At 55.4% G+C, this 19,470-nt stretch overlaps 3 protein-coding genes across 6 annotated transcripts; all 3 read right to left on the bottom strand.

Moving 5' to 3' along the window:
* Nucleotides 1-342: 342 nt before the first annotated feature.
* HOXB7 (homeobox B7) lies at nucleotides 343-3,788 on the bottom strand. The gene is made up of 2 exons (XM_010987968.3): nucleotides 3,268-3,788; nucleotides 343-1,185 (listed from the first exon to the last, which is right to left on the bottom strand). Exons 1-2 carry the CDS (start codon nucleotides 3,665-3,667, stop codon nucleotides 932-934), a joined length of 654 nt encoding a protein of 217 aa, XP_010986270.1. The 5' UTR covers nucleotides 3,668-3,788; the 3' UTR covers nucleotides 343-931.
* Nucleotides 3,789-5,631: 1,843 nt separating this feature from the next.
* Nucleotides 5,632-7,896, bottom strand: HOXB8 (homeobox B8). Of its 2 annotated transcripts, none has more exons than XM_064495977.1 (3): nucleotides 7,832-7,896; nucleotides 7,084-7,555; nucleotides 5,632-6,269 (listed from the first exon to the last, which is right to left on the bottom strand). In XM_064495977.1, the coding sequence occupies exons 2-3, from the start codon at nucleotides 7,505-7,507 to the stop codon at nucleotides 5,962-5,964; spliced, it is 732 nt and encodes a 243-aa protein (XP_064352047.1). In that variant the 5' UTR covers nucleotides 7,508-7,555; nucleotides 7,832-7,896; the 3' UTR covers nucleotides 5,632-5,961. The 2 variants fall into 2 exon arrangements, with proteins under 2 accessions (XP_064352047.1, XP_064352048.1); XM_064495978.1 differs by having other exon boundaries at nucleotides 5,632-6,266.
* Nucleotides 7,897-7,949: 53 nt separating this feature from the next.
* On the bottom strand, nucleotides 7,950-19,258 carry HOXB9 (homeobox B9). 3 transcript variants are annotated; one of them, XM_010987965.3, is made up of 3 exons: nucleotides 18,657-19,258; nucleotides 15,751-15,982; nucleotides 14,267-14,878 (listed from the first exon to the last, which is right to left on the bottom strand). In XM_010987965.3, the coding sequence occupies exons 1-3, from the start codon at nucleotides 19,171-19,173 to the stop codon at nucleotides 14,857-14,859; spliced, it is 771 nt and encodes a 256-aa protein (XP_010986267.2). In that variant the 5' UTR covers nucleotides 19,174-19,258; the 3' UTR covers nucleotides 14,267-14,856. The 3 variants fall into 3 exon arrangements, with proteins under 3 accessions (XP_064352046.1, XP_010986267.2, XP_010986268.2); XM_064495976.1 differs by lacking the exons at nucleotides 14,267-14,878; nucleotides 15,751-15,982 and adding an exon at nucleotides 7,950-8,058; XM_010987966.3 differs by having other exon boundaries at nucleotides 14,267-15,982.
* Between the last annotated feature and the right edge of the window lie 212 nt (nucleotides 19,259-19,470).

Below are 19,470 nucleotides of genomic sequence, written 5' to 3'. Positions count from 1 at the left end.
GCAGGAGTTGGGATATGTGAATGCCTGTGTAAATAAATACACGTATTATTTGTGAATATAAGAATATGGATGTTTGTGACTGTGACAATGTATATTTATGTGCAATGTCAGCCTGTAAGTATGTGTGATTGTGTGCCTTTGTGTGTCAATGTGTGTAAAAGAATATGAAGGGAATGTGTGATATCAGGTTCACAAGTCGGCAGCCCGCAGAGCAAGGGGCACCAGAAAAAAGAGCAGACCCCAGCACATGGGCAGAAAAAGTTGGTGCAGGGGGCCACTGGGATGCATGGCTAACCCTAACCCTCTTCCAGCCTTAGGGAGACATGGAAAATAGGGCATCTGTTTATTTTTAATTGCTTTTTATTTCTCCATCCTTCAGATACACATAGAATGTAAAGAGGATCACAGGGGCTGGCAGGGGCAAGGAGCAGCCAGCAGGCCATGCACACAGAGGGGACACTCGAGCTAGTCCGTGGGTCCTTGGGGCTCCCTAAGGCCCCTTTAGTGCCCCTACTGGGAAGGCGGGGGCTCAGGAAGGCGAGGAACCACACACGTTAGTCCAGACACACAGAGCACAAAGACAGCATCAAAGAGGGGGCTTACAAAACAGCAGGATTTTACGAAGATCCTACAATTAGCGACATAGAAAAGAGGAGGCAAATTCCAGAAAGCTACAGAACAGGTAGATGATGTCCTTCCCATACTGTACAAAACAAACCCACCCGACAGACTTTCCTATAGGTAGTATCTTTTTTTCAGTGTTAAGAAACCAGTTTCACCTTCTCTCCTTAAAAAAATTTTAACTGCTTTGCCTTTAAATAGTTTTTTTTTTCTCCCTATTTGACTTGAGTTTCCTGGTTCAGTTCCCAGAGCTGGGCTTCTCGCTCTCTCCCTTTCTCATCTCTCTCTTGCTCTGCCCTTTCCCCGTCCCTCACTCTTCCTCGTCCTCCTCCACCTCAGCCTTGTCCTGGCTGGTGGCCCCGGGGCCCGAGGTCTTGTTCTCCTTTTTCCATTTCATGCGCCGGTTCTGGAACCAGATCTTGATCTGTCTTTCGGTGAGGCAGAGCGCGTGCGCGATCTCGATGCGCCGCCGCCGCGTCAGGTAGCGATTGTAATGAAATTCTTTCTCCAGCTCCAGGGTCTGATAGCGGGTGTAGGTCTGGCGGCCTCGCTTGCGGTCAGTCCCTGTGCAGAGATTTACAGGAGAAAAACAAGTGAATGCGGAAAGAGCCATAAGAGTGTTCGCTTCCCTCTTCGACCCTGTATATGCTCTTGGGTCAGTAGTTGGAAAGCCTATTTTCCCGCTAAACCAAATTGTCACTTTCCATACCCTAGCCCATGCCCCCTCCTTCCCTCAACATGCAGACCTCCCAAGGCAAACATTCCCATCTTCCACCCAGGAAGTCTTCCCAAGGTCTAACTGGCTCCTGAAGCCCTGCACCTAAGGGGTGCATGTGGGATGAAGGGCAGTTGGTTAATCCTTCCATCACCCTCAGGACCAGGAACCCCAAGCCTCCCCTTTTGGATGCTGACTCTGATGGTCTTCAGAGTAAAGGATAATAAAAACCATGCAAGTAACCCTGGAGTGGGGGCTCTAGGCCTGGCCAGAGGGCTTTCCCCCAAAAGAATAGGAGACAAAGAGCCTCAGAGGTCCAGTCCTCTCCCCCTCCCCCAGCCTGTTGTGGAATGAGAAGTTGAGAATTTGCAGATTTCCTTGGAGTGTGGAGTTGGTCTAAAGGCAGCTGCCCTCTGATAACTATTTTCCAGTGATTGACTGAGGTTCAGACAGGGCCAGGCTGTCCTGTCTACCCACCTGCCCAGCCAACCCAGCTCTCCCAAGCAATCTTTGGGCCTCCAGGAAGGTACAGGGGAAGAGAAGAGATAGCCACCTGGGTTGGGGTGGAACATTCAATATCTGGGTGGTAGGGACTCAACGGCAGGGGAGGGCTTCCCAGTTTAGGCCCAAAACCCTGAGGCGGCTTTCAGGAAGTTGTGCTGGTGCCAGCCCTCCTGGGAAGGAGATAGTGGGAGGAGGGGCCCTAATTTCAAGTCAGATAAAAGCCAAGCTGAAATGTTCATGAGCAGAAAAATTGAGGCTTTAATAAATCAGCTGGAAAGGCAGTTGAATTATGGAGCAGATAACGGGGACCATGACCACTAATACTGATGGTGGAAGACATGGACTTCTTCTGGCCCTCAACTCTGGCTGGATTGGGACCCTCTGACAAGTCTTGGGTCTTCTGGACCTTGAGGTTGGCCCCTGAGTCCAGGGAGAATTAAGAAGGATGTCTGGGACAGGCTTGTCAGCAGGCCCCATGGAGCCCCTGGTCTTTCGGAGTTTCTACAGAAGCCGCCTCAGTGGCCTGCACTCTCTCTTAATTTGACTCCTTGGAGTCCTAGTCTCTCCCCCAAGAGGACATTAACCCTTCTGGAATGATACTTGCAAACTTGTTAGCCAGTTCTCCAGGGATGCTAGGAAGGGCACCTGAGGAAGCCAGCTGTAATCTCCTGAGAACTCTGCCTCTTTCTCTAGTTGTCCTGCCTCCCCCTACCCAAGTTCACTGGGGGGTCAGGAGCCTCATCTCTCTTGGCCTCAGCCCCACTCTCTCCACCTGCCTCCGTGGCTGTGTGTCCCTGGCTGGATCCTCATCTCCTCTCACACTCCCTCCTCCTGCCAGGCCTCTAGAGCCCACCTCTAAATGTCCAGAAGGGAATAATGGGGGAGCGGGGTTGGCTGGGTAGAAAGGGGGAGGGGAGAGCTGCTCAGCGTTGCGGCCCCCTCCTCAGACCTTATTCTAGCTGGGGCTGGGGGACACACCCAGAGTTGAAATCCCTGGCTGGGGAAGGGAGAAGGGAGGGGGAAAACCCTAATGGCTATTCTCTGCAAACCCCAGCCTTCCTCCGCAAGACAAACGGCCTCGTCTCCAGCCCGTGCCGGCGCGGCTGATAAATATTTAAAGCTAAAAGGCCAGGAGGAAGGGTGGGGGGTGGGCTGGGATCTCAGAGCGCCGCGGCATCGGCGGAGAGGCGGAGAGGGATCCGCCAGGGAAGCAGAGCGAGCCTGAGAGCACCAAGCAAAAAATGGGAGTGGGGGCGGCGCGCCGGGTCCCGGCCCAGGGGGTGCCGCGTCCCCAAGGGCCGACCTCCTGCCGGGAGCACTCTGGACGCGGAGAAGGGCACTTGGCCAGGAAGGGGGCGCCTTCCGGGGAATGTGCCCGGGCCACTGCGGCTCGGGACGGTTCGGGACGGCTCGGTGCGCGGCGTTACCTGAGCTTCGCATCCAGGGGTAGATCCGGAAGTTACTCTCGGCCGCCAAGTCCGAGTCCCTCTGCTCCTTGGCGCCCGCCGCTTTGGCGGAGTCGCCGGGACACACCCCGGAGAGGTTCTGCTCAAAGGGCGCGCAGTGCATGTTGAAGGAACTCGGCTCGAGCCCGTAGCCGGCCGCGTAGACGCCGGCTGCACTCTGGCCCGCCATGCCCCCCCCGCCGGGGTACAAGCCCTGCATCGAGGCGGCGAAGGAAGCACCCGAACCAGCTCCATAGCCCGGGCGCTGGGGGTTGGAAGCAAACGCACAAGAAGTTTGTTCGGGGAAGGCTCCGGTAGCGAAAACCGAACTTGCGGCTGGATATTTAGAAAATAAAGCATTCGCATAATACAATGAACTCATAATTTGGCCGGATGATTTGTAGGCAGGGACGTTTTAGTGTCGGTTTTACGAGATTCCTTGATATATTACAGAATTAGAGTCCAGATTTACACCAAAAAGGACCCCCTTTTTCCTCTCTGGACCACGTGACCCCGCCCACGTGACGCCCCCTCGGCCAATGGCTGGGCAGCCTCCCCACTGCTCCCGGTAATGTGGAAAAAATTGTGTGGCGTTGGATTTATAAAATATAATCAATAATGAATGGGAAAGCCAAGCCCTGTGGATTGGGGCTGGGGGGCTCAAGGGCCTCTGTCGACCCCTGTGGGCTGGAGGCAGCTTGCAGGCGAGATTTGGGGAGGAAGGGATTGAGTGGAAGGGAAAATAAATACCTCCGAGAGCGATCCGTGTTGTCACCGCCTGCCCCCCACCCATTCTCCCCAGCCCGTTACCCAGCGAGAAACAAACGCAGGGATTGCACATAACCGGGTGGATGAGTAGGGGCAGTTCAGGTCTTTATTAATCCGGACCGATTCAGCCTGGCTGGGCCTCTGGGGGAACTTGGTCCAGACTTGGTCCGTTTGTCCCAAGGTGAGGAAAGAGGTGAGCCTGGCCTCACGGTTCTCTCCCTCTCTCTCTCTCTGCCCCAGACAGACAGGCAGGGATGGAGTGAGGTTTCGTGGGTGCTCCCAAAGTCGCGGGATCCAGCCCACAGGCATGAGATGCTGCTGTTTCTGGTGGCTAAAAGAAAAATAAGGTTTGAAAATTTAAAAAGGAAGGGGGTGGGGTGGGTGGGAAGAAAAAGGAAGGGAGGAGGGCAGCCCGGTATGCTGCTCTCCTGGTTCCGGGAGGCGGATGCCTCAGTCAGCTTGGCTGCCAGAGAAGCAAAGGGAGCAAAAGGAAGGAAGGCTGCAAGCCACCACCTCGGAGCTGGGCGAAGGTGGCCAAGTCTCAGAAAGGGAGAGGCAGGGAAGGGCATCTCTCTTCTCCTGCTCCCCCCACCAGAGTCCAGTAAAAATAAAAGTATAAGCTTGTTTAGCAGCCCAGCACTACACCTTTACCAACCCCTACGCCCACACACATGCAGGAGAGGGCACACAAAAACAAAGGAGGAAGTGGGAGGATACAGCCACCAGCCCAGGCGCATCTCTCCAGCGTGGCCTGGGCGCTAGGGTCTCCGGGCCCGGCAGCCTTTGAATGAGAAGGGAGGGGGTTTCTCTTGGCTCCCCTCCCTCGTTCCTCTCTCCTCCAATCATGCGCAGCCGCCTCCCTCACCCCCTGCGCCCCTGGGCCAAGAGACTGCACCACCTGCCTCCAACCCCCGCCTCCTCCTCTCCGCGGCCTGGCCTGGCCTGCCCTGGCGGGCGCAGAATCTCGGTGACCGGCTCCCCCCAGCTCTTCAAGGCGCCAGGAGCAAATGAGGAGCGCGGGCCGGGCCAGTCTCGGGTTCTCGCTTGTAAACTTTATTGTAACTCTTCCGCCCTTTTCAGGCGCAGACAACAGAACAAAGTATAGAGGAACAACAAAATATATAATTAGCCCTCCCTCCCCCCAATAAAGCAATTCACGGATACAGGATACATTCTCTTCACAGTAAACCTAAGAACACTTTAACAATTGCCCACAGCGCGCATGCTAACTAAAGTAACCTCTTTTGAGAAACACTTAAGACGAAATTGTCAAACCAAAGCGGGGGTGGGGGGGTGGGAAAAGAGAGAAGCCAGAGAGAAAGGCAGCGAGCTAGGGAGGGCAGCGGGGAGAGGGGGTGGGAGGGGGAAATGAGGACGAGAGAGAAAGAGAGAGAGAGAGAGAGAGAGAGAGAGAGAGAGAGAGAGAGAGAGAGAGAGAAGAGGGAGACAGAAAGAATTACGGCGTGAATAGGCAGTTTCATGTTGTTGGGAGAACTTAGCAGAAATCAGTACCTCGGTCATTACAAAGAAGCACGTTCAAAGGAAAAAAAGACCATTGCACAAGGAGGCTTTTTACACGGGGCGGGGGCATGGGGGGTGCTCAGCCAGGCCGCAGCCGCTCACCCTCGCAGGGCGAGGGAGTCCTTGCTTGAAATCCTTTTTTTTTTTTTTTTGCCCCCCGGGCCCCCAAGAGAAGGGAAGGAGATCCACGGTAGCTCACACACAGAAGCTATTACGAGATACTACCACTAGCGGGGACTGGCGCGGCGGGGACGCTGCGGTGGGAGGCCAGGCTCCCGGCCCCGCTCGCGGGGCCAGAGCTCTCTTGGGCGGGGGCAGACGACGGCGGCGCGGTCGGGGGACCTGCGGACGCAGGGCAGCCGCGGCCCTGGCAGTCCCAGCTGGAGCCTACTTCTTGTCGCCCTTCTGCGCGTCTCCCTCGTCCGCCGCCTCCGGGGCCCGCTCCAGCTTCTGTTTCTCCAGCTCCTCCTGCTCGCATTTGCTGCTGGGGAACTTGTCTTTGTTGTTCTCTTTTTTCCACTTCATCCTCCGGTTCTGGAACCAGATTTTGACCTGTCTCTCAGTCAGTCCCAGCGCATGCGATACCTCGATCCGTCGCTTGCGAGTCAGATAGGGATTAAATAGGAACTCCTTCTCCAGCTCCAGGGTCTGGTAGCGGCTGTAGGTCTGTCGGCCTCGCCTGCGTCCGGCGGCTGCTGGGAATGGGGGAAAGGGCGAGACAGAGGGGAGGGGAGGGTGGGGGAGGGGGCAGAGACGGAGAAGGTTGGAAGATTCGTGAACCAGCCTAGGAGACCAGTATAATAAGGGCAGGGGACCTTCTACCCCGCGCAGGGGCGGGGGCGCTGGGAGGCCGCGGTCAGCGGAGGAGGGGGGGGGGTGAGGGGGATCAGACACCACTGAATCTAACGGAGCCAGAAAGGGGAGCCCCCTCCCCTGGTAACCAGCACCAGAGAGTTGGGCGGGGATGGTTGAATCTATTAAAAGTGCCATAAACTTTAGAAGGAAGGATGTGAAGGAGGGGGAAAAATAAGAATAAAAAAGCTGGGATGGGGACGAATGGACCCACCTTGAAAAGCCCCCAGAGCCTCTGCCCCAGAAGAAAAGTTTCTTCAGGGTAATTAAACTATAAAGCAATTGAGAAGTGCAAAAGTTGAGCGCCCCCACTCCCACCACCCTTTCTCCACTACCCCCCATAAAACAGTAAAAGGGGAAAAAAGGAGGGGAATAAGAAGAAAAGTCAGGCAGGGTGAGGGGTTTATGGATTCAGGAAATGTCGCTTAGCGACCTCCTTCAAGGGAAACAAAAAAACTAGAAGGGAAGGAAGGAAAGAAGGAGGGAGGGAGGGAAGGAAGGAAGGGAAGAAGGAAGGAAGGAAAGGAGGGGGAGGCTATCTGAAAGGAGCAAGCAGGTCTTCCAGGAGCTGGAAGAACCGCTCCCGGCCTGCCCGGCCCCCTGCCTGGCCTGGGCCCCTGGTCTCCCTTGCCCCCGCCGGCCCCGACGCGAGCTCACCTTGAGGGCGCATCCAGGGGAAGAGCTGTGTGGGCGACGGGCTCTGCTCCGAACCCTCGGCCTCCTCGCCCAGGCCGCTGGCGGCGGCGAGCTTGCAGTCGGCGTACTGCACCAGGTCTGGATCCTGCGCACCGAACAGGCTCTGCCGCTGCAGCGGGTCGTAGCCGTAGAAGTTGCCGGGGTCCCCGTGGCACGCCACGGCGCACGGGTTCTGCTGGTAGGGAGCCGTGGACAGCGACGACGGCCCGTGGTAGAACTCCTGGATTTGCGACGGGTGCTGGAAGCTGCCGCCGCTGCTGGGACCGTACACCACGGTGGGTCGGCCGCCCAGGTCCTGGGCGAAGCCGCAGTCATAATAATTGGGGCGCAGGGACTCCCCGGTTTTGTATTTGGAGAACAGTGAGTTGACGAAATAAGAGCTCATTTTATTGAATTTTGAGGCGGCGGCGGCGGCGGCGGCTGTAGTTGGGGGCTGTTGGGGAGGGGGTGGGGAGGGGGAAAGGGAGGGAGAGAGAGAGAAAAAAAACGCGGATTCGCCGGCTCCTAGTCACCCTCGCCAGGAAAGGAGAGGGAAAGGGGGGGGGGGGAAGAAAAGAAAGAAAAGGCGAAGAAGATCTCGAAGCCACCACACTTTTTGTGATTTCCAGGAATAGAAAAGGACAGCGAAGCCTCCAAAAGTCTAAGCTTGCATGGCAGCCGCGGCTCACTCGCCCTCCCCCCACCCCCCACCCCCCAAACAAAAATATACCGCCACTTAAAGAGGTCCTCGCTTTACATTTCGAAGAAGGGATGCCAGTTCATAAACAGTTTTCGGTGATTTACTTCCCTGCAAATGAGTTGTTTCATATTTTGCACTGTCTTTTCATGATCATTTGCATCCATTAGAGACCCCGCATCCTATTGGCTTCTCCGTACTCCTCCCGGACAGAACGCAGAGCGAGGGTGAGAGCAAGAGAGAGCGAGCGAGAGAGAGAGCTAGAGCGAGAGAGCGCCAGGGAGTGAGGAGAGAGCGGAAAAAAAAAAAAAAAAAAGGAGGGGAAGGAAAAAAAAAACACCCAGGGAGAGAGAGGGGGAGAGGGGGAGAGAGGGGGAGGGGGGAGAGAGAATGAATACGGATTAAATCTGTTTAACTACCTACATTAATGAGATATCTTTCGCCTCACAACAAATCAAATACCTTCGCAGACCACCCCCAAAGAGTGATGTGGGGGAGTCACGGAAAAAAACACGCACACACATACACAACGCGCCAGGCGTAGGCACGCTGTTAATTTCGCGATTTTAACGAGGCAGTTGGAGTTTTTAAATGTCAGGGTCGCTTCGGAAAAATGTAAAAGAACACGGTTTAATTGCGCCGAGTTTTAAAAGGTCCTATAAATGTAATTGGTATTTTAATACAAGTTATCAAATCATACAGCTTCCTCTCCTAAACATATTTTCAAACAAACGAGGTAGTCATATTTAAAGCTTTAATGATCAATTTCCTTATTATTGATAAAGGTTTAACTATCGTGTGGAGGGAATTGGCTGGGTAACCGGCCCCCAAAAAACGGCTGTAAACTCTTTAACAAACTATAAAACGCAATAAAGCCGAGTCTGTTGTTGTTTATGCCGCAGCGCATAAAAGCTGTTAGCATTTTACGAGTTCTTTCCTCTACAGCTATAAAACTGCAGCTTCGATCGCCCCCGCCGCCTGACTGCAGCACGGTGGGGGTGACAAAGCCGAAATGAGAATGATTATGAGTTTTTTTCGGTGCAAACGGTGACTTTTGCAAGATTTTCCGCCTCCTTCAGCTCTGGGAGCACCTGCCCCCACTCCTTCTCCAGAACCCCCAAACTGCCCCCTCTCAGGCCCACCCAGGCCAGTCACCAACTTTCCTTCATTAAACAAACAAACAAGGATTTTCTTTGGAGAAGGGGTCCTGGAGGGCATGAAGAAGGACCCAGAGAAGGAGATGAAACTTTCTGCTTAATGGACAGAGGTGAAGCCCTGAGCAAAGCTTGCCCTGCAACTGTGATTCTGCAGTTTTACACAACCTCAGGTGGCCTGGAAGGGGCGTTGCTGGAATGGGAAGGGGGTCCCTAGAAGGGGACTCAGCAAGCCTTTGGGAGACCAATTCTGTGTGATGTGTGAGGGGCCTGATGCCACCAGCAGAATGACACCTAGTTGGGCTGCCCCAGTTCTGCACCCAGGCCTTGGGACCCAGTCACCATGCCCAGCTGGCTCCCAATCTTCCCAGGCCAGTCCTCCACACCTTCCAAAGCACCCTTGGGTGAGGGCCACTGCCAGGCCCATCAGCACATCAAAGAGAAGAAAGAGCAATGGAGGCCACTGTTGGAAACCAAGGACCTGGTGCCTGGCCCTGGTGCCCACTGTCCTGTGCCCTCCTCTGCCCTGAGCAGTGACTGCAGAGTGTGTACCTTTGGGGAAGGCCATCTTTTAGCCTTCACTGTCCTTTGAACTACTGTCACTACCTAAACTGACCTTGGGGTAGAAGGGATTTGGATGCAGCAAGGCCACTGAATTCCCCTTTTTCTCCCCTCTTCCCTTGGGAACTTCTAGTTAAACCCTGCTCTCCCTCTAGACCTGAGGACCTAGGGCCTGAAACACAGACTGTAGGACCCAGCTGACTGGGTGCCACACTCTCATGCCAGTTGCCTTTCCTGGCCTTCCAGCCTACCAGGCCTAGAGGCGATGGTGGCCAGGCTTTAGAAGGCCCCAATCTGAGGGTCCAAACCAATGACCTCCTGGAGTGACTCACTGGCCAAGAAATAAAAGAACAGGACAGAAAGAAGGAAGGAAAGGGGAGAGAGAGAAAGAAAATTTCTAATAACAAAGGTGGAGGCTCTACAGATACATTCAATTCATCCATTGTTTATTCACGAGAGAGTTGCTTGCTTTTGGAGGGGTGATTTTTGGGGATCCCACTCACCCCAATATTTGTAAAAATGAAACTATCACCTTTTCCAAGAGGATGCTACCAGTGGGGACACTTGGTCCTTCAAAAGTGAATCCGGAGAATGGGAGAGGGGCCGAACGGGAGAGAGAAAAAAGAGAAAAGGAGGGGAGAGAACCGGAGTCTTGAATTTTCAGCGCCAGGCTGAGGGGGCGGTGAGGCAGCAGAAGTCAGCGTTAAGCTGTTGTCGAAGCGAACATTTTTATCAAGTGCCGGCGATTTTATGGTCATGATTTGAGGACTCACCGGTGAGGCAGAAATTCAATGGCTTGTTCTAAATCATCCCTGCACCGCGCCAGAAATTCCTGATGGAAGGAAAATGTTTCTATTATAAGAAAAAACAAGAAAGAGCGAGGAGATAATTTATAAACACCCAACGGAGTGCAGATTTATTAGAGAAACTCAAGTTGAGAAACTCCACTTTCCTCTTCGCACCCGGTCCTGGGGGAAGAGAGGAGAGGCTGGCGGTGGGGCTAATTTTAAGGAGACAGATAGCTATTTCTGGCGCAGGTTTGTCCGGATGGGGGGCACGGATCGGGCCGGGCCAGGAGGAAGTGGAGTATTTGGAATCCAAGGGGCTATGGGCAGGCTGACAGCGCACCGGTCTCAGAACGAAAATTCCCGGAGTCCAGGCCTCCAGCTGCTAAACTGCGAAGAGATCGGCGTCCCCAGGCTTGCCTGGGGCCGGGCTGTGGCTCACGGAGCCCTGAACTCTCACCTGAAGCCACGGGACGCCGGGAGCACCGAGCCCTTGCTTCCTGCACCGCGCCTGTCCCCGCATCCATCCGGAAAGCACAACACTTTTTGGCGGCCCAACTTGGAGCGCCCAGAACAACCGAGGAAATAGCCGAGCCTCCCCGCACCTCGCGGTTCAAAGGAAGCCCCTCGCCGAGCCTGGGTCTCCCGGCGCCGCCCCGCCCAGCCCCGGCCACATACAAAGGCTCCAGAGCCTCGGTTCGTGTGGAGCCGCCCGCTGGCTCTGGGCACCTCCGAATCCCCACCAAAGCCACGGATCCGTTTCTCCCAAATTGCCCCCAACTCCACCCCGGGGCTGGCTCACCCGACTCCCTCTCCCGCCAGTCCCACAGCAGGTTGGGGCAGCTTCCTCTCCATCCGACCTTCTCCTGCCCGCTCGCCCCTCTCACCTGACCTGTTCACCCGCATCCGCAGACCTTCCTCTCGCCCCCCTCTCCGGATTATCTCATTTTTTTCCGAATCAATTCTCCTATTTAATTTGGACCCACTATTCATGTTATTATTATTATTCCCCCTTTTCATGCATTTGTTGTCCCATCAAATACAGAAACAAGATGAGAAGCCCTGAGCCCTCCTCCTGGGAAAACTGACCATTTGAGGAAGAGAGGGGATAATACCACTATATTTGAAGTCTATAAAAAGTGGAGAACGGCCATAATGAACCCTATATTTTTATTACGCGCAAATTATTCATGACTTCTGATAGCGCTCAGTTCGTAGATTCAGGGCCGACTGAGGTGCGAGGTGCAGCCACCCGCGCCCGGCAGCTGCCGCATCGGGGCTTTTCACGTGGAGCAAGGGTGCCATCTAGCGGCCGTCCTGAGAAAAACTAGCTACGCCAGCCTCTCGGAGAGCCAGCCGCCGCGGCGACCAGCGGAGAAACTTTCATTATTAGCAGAAGAAGGGGAGGGAAATGAGAGCAGGCGAGAAAAAAGGCATCAGAAATCAGGAAACGGTTTTGAAATTGTGCAGATAAGCTAAAAGATTTTTTTTAAAGGCGAGGGAGTGGGGAGGGAAAAAGAAGCAGTAAGCTCCCCCGCCCCCAGCCCCTAATTTCTGGCGGAGACCGCCGAGCAGTGCGCCGTTTATGGCCCGTAAAAGGGGGAGCTGAGCACCTTTCAAATCCAACACGATTGTTCCAAATTCTGAGGAGAAACAATTGGGCTTTTTGTTGGGGGAAAGGAGGCCTGAGAGAGTGGGACAGGACTGTAAAAGGATCAAGAGGCTGCCCGCGCCCAGACGTCTGGCCCCGCCGGTCCTGCGTGTGTGTGTGTGTGTGCGCGCGCGGGCGCGTGCGGGGGCTTCTCTTTATGACGCCCGATTTGAGGGGGTGCAAAGAACAAAGACGGAATCCCAGTTGCGTTCCGTGAAGCATTTGTGACAACAAAGTGTTCTTCCCTCCCCTCTTCCTCCTCAGCCCTCTTTGCCCCCTGGGGCCCCCGGAAACCCCGCGCCCCGCGTTCCGGGCGGGTGAGAGTGGGGGCGGCCCAGCCAGACCCACCCATTCTCCAGCCAGGCCCGGAGCCCAGGCCCAGCTGTGGCTCTCTCAGCTCCGGAAAGTTTCCCCTCACTGTTTGCTTTGCTGCTGTTTAGTTTCTTAACCTTCAGAAATTTATACGCTATAAACTTTTATAGCGGTCATATTCTTTTATTGCTGCGCACACGGCATTGAATTCCTCTCCCGGCTTCTCCTTGTCTCGCACTCTCCCGGTCCCCCTCTCTGAATCTCTGTCTCTTTTATGACAGCAGATTTCCCCATCTCCGGCTTCCGAGCCTCCGCATCTTCGCCTTTGTTTGTCTTTAAAGAAGCCACCCCGGGCTCTGGACTCAGACGTCGCCGGAGGCTTCCCCGGGCGCCCTTGCCCCTGCCCCGCAGCACTCCGTACAGTTCCTGCCTCACTTTTTGCGCTTCCTCTTGGCGGAATCCGGCCTTCTCCGCTCACTCTCAGCACGGGCTGGCTCCTGGGAGCCCAGGACGGGGAGGGAGCCTAGTCTACACAAGCTCTAGAGGCAGATTCATTTTATATACGGAATGGAACCCTCCTTGGAGGCTGCGGGTCTGGGCCCTGCCATACCCAGGAGCTTCGATTCTCCAGCCTCCTGCTAGCTCTCCGAGTGGTTCATCCTTCTGTTCGCTGGAGAGGGGTAGGCCCATCCTTTTTACTTCCAAGCTCCTTTCCCGCGGGTCATGCTTTGTCCCTACTTCTACCCCAACCTCAGGGTCTCCGCGGACTGCAGCGCCGCTGGGTGGGCCCGATGGGAGGCTCAGTCAGGAGGCCAGCTCCCAAGCGCCAGCCCGTTAGAAGTGGAATCCCAGCGCCTGGATGAGAATGACGGGGCTGCCGAGAACAGTGCTCTCCATATGAGGCTCTGATGGGGACACCATAGTCTGAGAGGGACAGAAAGGTGCACTTTGAAACCGAATTTAGTTCTGGGGTCCGACTGGGAAGGGGATTTTTTTTTTCTCCTGAAGCATTTCTGTTTCATATTCAACCCTCACTCCCAGCCTGTAGAATCTGCCTCCCCAGGCCTCCACCCCGACCAAACTCTACCCACCTTACACCAAGGCTGCTACCCTGTGGCTCAAACTGGAGCCTCAAACTCCAGGTGGGGACTGAAAACCCGAAGGGGTTCATTCTTTTTGAGCAAAAGAAAGGAGAGCCTGGCCTCCTGGAGGCCTCTGTCTACACCCAGTCCCTGTGCTGCAGGGAACAGCAGAAGGAAGTTACCACCTTCCTCACTTGCATGATATTTTAAAGTGGCCAAACCAAGGTGACTTTCTCAGCCAGGTAAGAGAGGACCTGCTTCCAGGAGTGGCAGGGCAGGCCTTGCCTTCCCTCTGGCTCTGGAGTTGGTAGCAAGCCTCCAGTGCAACTTAGGAGGAAAGTCTCATTGCTCCCTGCAAACCCAGATACAGATCCTTCTCCAAACCACTCATCTATCGTTTTCTGACCCTCCAGCCTCCCAGCTCTCCTGTTGGAAGGCTCTTGATCAATTTAAGCAGTGATCTTGGGAGCTTGGGTCTGGACCAGCCCTCAGCTCCACCAGGAAGACTGCCTGCAAGGTCTAAGGAGAAACCTCTTGGGCACAAAAGTCACTCTTTTGTCCAAGCCACCCTCTTCGAACCAAGATCTCTACCTCTGGCCAAGTGAGGAAAGCCAAGATGGAATAAGACACAAGCAGAGATTTATTTCTAGAGTGATATATATTTTTTGATCTTTTTATGTTTTTTTCTTCCAAAACAACAATCAGAGCTCTAAGCCCCTCACCCACCCCACTCCCACCCACAACCCTCCCATATAAGCGACAACTGAAAACAGGCGAGACAATCACCCCCAAAGAAATCACAAAACACAGCACAATTTCACGAATGCCACCAACAAAGCAAAAAAAGTTCTACTGGAATGTCCCCTTGCAGGGTCGGGAGAAGCAGGAGCAAGAGTCCACGGGATTGGAGGGGAACGGAGAAGTGGGGTAGGGGTGGGGGAGAAGCTGAGCATAAACTCCGGCCTAATGCTTAGGTGCGATTTTGCCTCTTTCCTTAGCACGCGGGACTGTTCCCCAGAAGCGTGCGCGCAGCAGCCGCACAGATCGCCATCCAGGCCCGAGACTCCGCAGGTAAAGCCCGGCCCTGGGGCTGGTTTCTGCGCTTCTGTGCTGGGGTAGCAGCTGCCAGGCCCGGGGGCTCCTCCGCATGGGTTGGACTGAGCAGGACGGGAGGAACGTTGTCAAGCTCTGCGTGCCAGGGAGCCTTCGCTCCTCCCTGTTCTCCATAACTTGCCTTTGGAAAGGAGCCGGGAATCAATTCACAATAAATTCTCCATTGGGTTCTCTTGACCAGGCTTTCCTGCCTATGGAGGGGTAGAGCTAGCAGGGGATGGAGGGCGGAGGGGGGTTGCTACGGGGGCGGCTTGACTCGCTGGTGCAAGGTGGATTGGCCGAAGAGTTGATTTCAGAGCTGGGGAGGATGCGGAAGAATTCAGGGCCGGTGTGGAGCAAGAGAAGCTACAGTCTCTGTCAAGCGGGGCACAGATGAACGGGAGGACGACATTGTCAAGGCTCACGACCCACGATTTGACCTCCTTTTGTTGGAAGGAGAGGAAAACAACATGCAGAATTAAACATTTCCTGCAGCAAAATGTGTGTATGTGGAATACCACCGTAAAACCTAGGAGACTCTTATAAGACCACCGCTGCCTTTCCTCGCCCTTTCTGGCCCACCAGTTTGGGAGCTGAGTTTACCCCATTTGCCCTTGAGTCTGTGGCTGAGTACAGTTAAGGATTCCATGGGGATGGTGGTGAGACATGCTGAGCCTTTTTGAGCTGCAGCGCCTCATTCAGGAGTGTGTCTCCAGACCCGTTTTCGGTGTGTATTGCATCAGAGATAGAGCCTGGACTTGTCTGACGGTGTGTGGGCTGCTCTGCCAGATTTGGGGGTGTGATGGTCTGTATTTGAGGTGTCACTTGATTTGAGTGTTGACTGTGAGCTTTCCCCACTAGTACGGAGGGCTCTGGGCTTTAGGCATGCGGGTATCTGCTGGGCTGTGTGCAGTTGGAGTGTCCCTGGGTGACTCTGGGATAGGTGCGGTGGTGGGGGGTGGGGGAGACCGGGCAGGCTGGAAGTGAGGGGCTGGGGCTTTCCAGAAAAAACAGGAGGAATTCTGGGGACTCTACTAGGGGCTCTCTTTCCTTATGGCCCATCACTTTCTTAGGAACCAACTACATCTACCTTCTAAATCAATCAAACTTCCTCCTGAGGCCCAGGGAGAAGAGAAGGATGGGTAAGAGCAAAGGAAAGGAGTGAGGCTCTAGATGCAGAAAAGGACTTTGAAGAGAAAGACTCCCTTCCCCATTCACTTGAATACACCCCAGACAGCACTGGCTTTGCAGCCATCACTTATAAATAAGCGTGAGATGGGGAAGGGCTGGGGAGGGCTTGAGGGGGGATCTTTACTCTTTGCCCTGTTCCTTATTCATTTTCTTCATTTTCATCCGCCGGTTCTGAAACCAGATTTTGACTTGTCTCTCACTCAGATTGAGGAGTCTGGCCACTTCGTGCCTACGGTCCCTGGTGAGGTACATATTGAACAGAAACTCCTTCTCTAGCTCCAGCGTCTGGTATTTGGTGTAGGGACAGCGCTTTTTCCGGGAAGAGCGAGCGTGCAGCCAGTTGGCGGAGGGGTTGGCTGAAAGAGAAGCAGCGATAGAATCAAAGAAAGGAAGAGGGGATGAAGGGCCCCCATGTTCTCCTTCCAAGAGGGCGCACCCCTGGTCTCCACTTCCCATCTTGCACTGGGGAAAGGGGCACCGGGGCCTTCAGATTCCCAGAAGAGTTCCCATAGATGGGCGAGGAGCTGCTATAGACACCTTCAGGTGAGAGTTATTTGGACAGGATGGAGCCAAACATGTACCAGACTTCTCAGCACTTTCAGAGCTTCACCCACCTCAGGTTCTCTCTCAGTCTTTTTCTCCATTTGGGTCCGAATTGGTTAGGACCCGGGTCAGAGCCCAGCCTGGCTAAAGTCCCCCAGCTACCCTGCTATGACACTACCAGAGTAACTAGGGGTGGCTGACTGAAGGGTTCTGGCTCCAGGTCTGAGAGGAGAGACAAGGATTGGGCTAGGGGAGAGGAGAGTGGCTTCTGTTCAGCCACAGCCAAGAGACCTCCTGGCCCTCCAGTCCAGTTTGAGTGCACCCTCATGCCTCGATCACAAGCTTGTGTCTCTTGGCCACATGGTAGCAGGCATGTGTCTCGTAGATATCTTGCCGTCTCCCCCCGCCCCCCGCCACACACACCACAAATATGGGTTCACATTTAGAGACGCAAACATCTAGCACACTCCAATTCACATGCAACCCAATTGCAACCATTTATCAACTCCAGCCTGTGGACAAGGGAGCGCTGGGGGCTCACAGATAACTTATGGTTGCAATAGTCTCCTTTTCCACTCCTGCTCAGCTCGCAGTTTGGTTAAAGCAAGTTCAGGGAAATTGGGAAACAAGATTGCTCCAGACACAAGGTGGGGAGTCATGGATGATGTGGGGGTAACAAAAGTCCTTCACAGCACACCTAACTGCAACTGGCTTCATGCAGTGAGGGGGAACAGAGAAAGGGGTGATTGAGTGGAGGAGGGGGAAAAGAGGAAACAAAAATATATACAGGCTTCTCTTCTCCTTACCCCTGAACTCAGAAAAGTTACCAAATAAAGCAGAGCCAATTAAAAATAACAGCCACTACTCTGCTAGATTCCTTCTCCCCAAATGAAAAGCACTGATTTTTTTAAAAAAAAAAAATCTGATTCATCCTACACTAAGTACCGTGTCTTACCAATTTGCAGCGCTATTTCCTTAATGTGATTGCCTGGGCTGGGACCCGCAGCCGCATTAAATATGAAAGAGGGAAAAAACTGTTAATAATTGATCCTAGCCAAACTGCTGCCTTGCAATAATGGACTTTCCAAGCAGAGTTTGGGGGTTTGAGGTGGGGGATTTGTTTGGGTGTGAACAGGGAGGGTTTGGGAAGAGCCCTGTGTTACCCAAACACCAGCTCCTGTGATTCAACCTGGAGGGATGGAGGTAGTGGGACCTCACAGAGACCTCAGGGGAGGGGGGCAGCTCTCTACCCTCCAGCAGGCAGAGGTCCCCCAAAGGGCCTTTGGGCCACTCTGCTGGTGGGAAATCCAGCAGGGCAAGCAGAGACCAAAAAATCTGACCCTCACTCTCCAAAAAGAGTAAGGGGTAAGGGGTGAGTACTTGTCCCTACTGACCTGAAGGTTATCATTTGGGGGCTGAGCCCCCCCCCCGACCAATTTACCCTTCTCCACCTTAAAAATGAAAAATACTAGAATCCCCCCACCCCCTTATGTAGCAGAGCCTCCTGGAAATTAGACAGACTTGGGGTGCTGGCAAGGGTGCTTTTGGAGGAGTAGGGGATGGTGGGAAACTACCTTCAGAGGATAAAGTTCTCCACCTCTCCGCAAGCCTCTCTCCTCCCCACCCTTCCCCTCCCCAGGGTCCTTTCGGGATCTCTCCTCCACGACGGCGGTCGGGCCCCTAAGTTCGGAAGCGATTCCGCGACTCCCCGCGAGGCGGACAGCTCCGGCTGGGGGTAGGGAGCCCCGCGGAGGGCAGCAGGGGCCGCAGAAAAGGAAGCGGCAACCCGAACAAGGATGCCAAGGAGGGGAGGGGGCGACCAGAGGGAAGGCTCCCGGGGAGGGGCCGGCGCATCCGGGGAGGGGGCTCAGTCACCGGGTCCCGGGCTTCCTCCGCCCCTCCCGGCGCCGGCTGCGGACACTGAGCTGCTACTGAGGGAGATCTGCTAGGAACAATCCTCCGCCAAGCTGTTGCATCGCAAATAAAATCCTAATGAGCCCCCTCCCACTTCCCCTTGGCCGGCTTTTACGGTGTGCGCGTGGCGCAGGGAGCTCTGCCAGCCGCGCTGTGCCCGGCAGCCCCGTGCGCTCCCGCCCTGGCCCGCGCGGGCTCTCGGCCTCGCTGGCTGCCTCCCGGGCCCCACCAGCTCCTCTCGCGGCCGGCGGTCGTCAGCCTCTTCCCGGGCTTTCAGCCCAGGCCTCCGGGGCGTGGGGGAAGGAAGGCCGAGAGAGCGGCGAGCAGGTCCCGGCGCTCCGGGTCCCTCCTGCACTTGGAGGAGTGGGGGCGGCGCTTCTCCAGCGACCTCAGTCTCCTCTTCTGGGGCACCCAGCTGCCTCTCTTCCTTCCTCCCTCTTCCCTCCGCCCCAGCTCGCTCTCCGGGCCACCGCCACGGTTTCCCTTCACATTGTCCGCAGTTTATTGCCTCTCCCCTCCCCTCCCCCTCGCCTGGCCTTCGGCCTGGGTATTTCCTCACTTTTTATAACTTACTTTGATCCGGCCTCTCTTTGTCCTCGCTTCCTTCGCAAATTTTATTGTCCCCGTAGCCGGGTCTTTGATTAGACAGGACGGCCTCCCTGCCGGCCGAAGTTTCCAAACTGTACTCGGGCGTGCCCTGCTTGAGCAGCTCCCCAGGCGCGCCCAGCAGCGGCTCCGCCTTCACCGCCGCCTGGCCCTGCCCCGGAGCAGCTTCGCCGCGCGGCGCCGGCTCCAGCCAGGTGCGGAGGTACCTGCTCTCGGCCGGCGGGACGCCCTGGGGCTGGATGTAGGGGTGGTAGACGGACGGCAGGCTTCCGGACGCGTGCGGGCTCAGCGGCGCCCAGGAGGCGCCGAACACCGGCGCTTTGGGCTGGAAGCTGCACGAGGGAAACTCCAGGTGCTCCGCGTGGCCCGGCTGCCGGGGGCTCGCGTACTGGCCGGAAGGAAACTTGGCTGGAGGCGCGTCCTCACTCTCGTGACTTATGATCGAGTCGACATAATAGCTGCTAAGCGTCCCAGAAATGGACATTCTCAGACATTATCCGGGCGCTCGCAGGGGGAAGGGAAGCGCTCGCGCGCGGCGCCCAAGCAGGGAGAGGTGGCACCCAGACCGGTGTGAGGGCTTTCGGACGCGACCCCCCCAGCCCCCCACCCTCCCACCCCCACCCCCTGCTCAACTTCTCAGCCAACAAAGTACAGTGGAGCAGCCCGGCTCAGCGCTCCTTGCAAAATGATTGGTCAAAGTTTTTCCGACTGCCTGATAAAGCGTCAGCTCCGACATAAATCAATCGGGCGAGGGGGCTGCGCTCTCGCTGTCATCCGTCCG

The sequence above is a fragment of the Camelus dromedarius genome, chromosome 16 (assembly GCF_036321535.1).
Source record: "Camelus dromedarius isolate mCamDro1 chromosome 16, mCamDro1.pat, whole genome shotgun sequence".
NCBI classification, from domain to species: domain Eukaryota; kingdom Metazoa; phylum Chordata; class Mammalia; order Artiodactyla; family Camelidae; genus Camelus; species Camelus dromedarius.
Note: the sequence above shows the minus strand (reverse complement) of the source record. Positions and strands in the feature narration are given on the sequence as shown.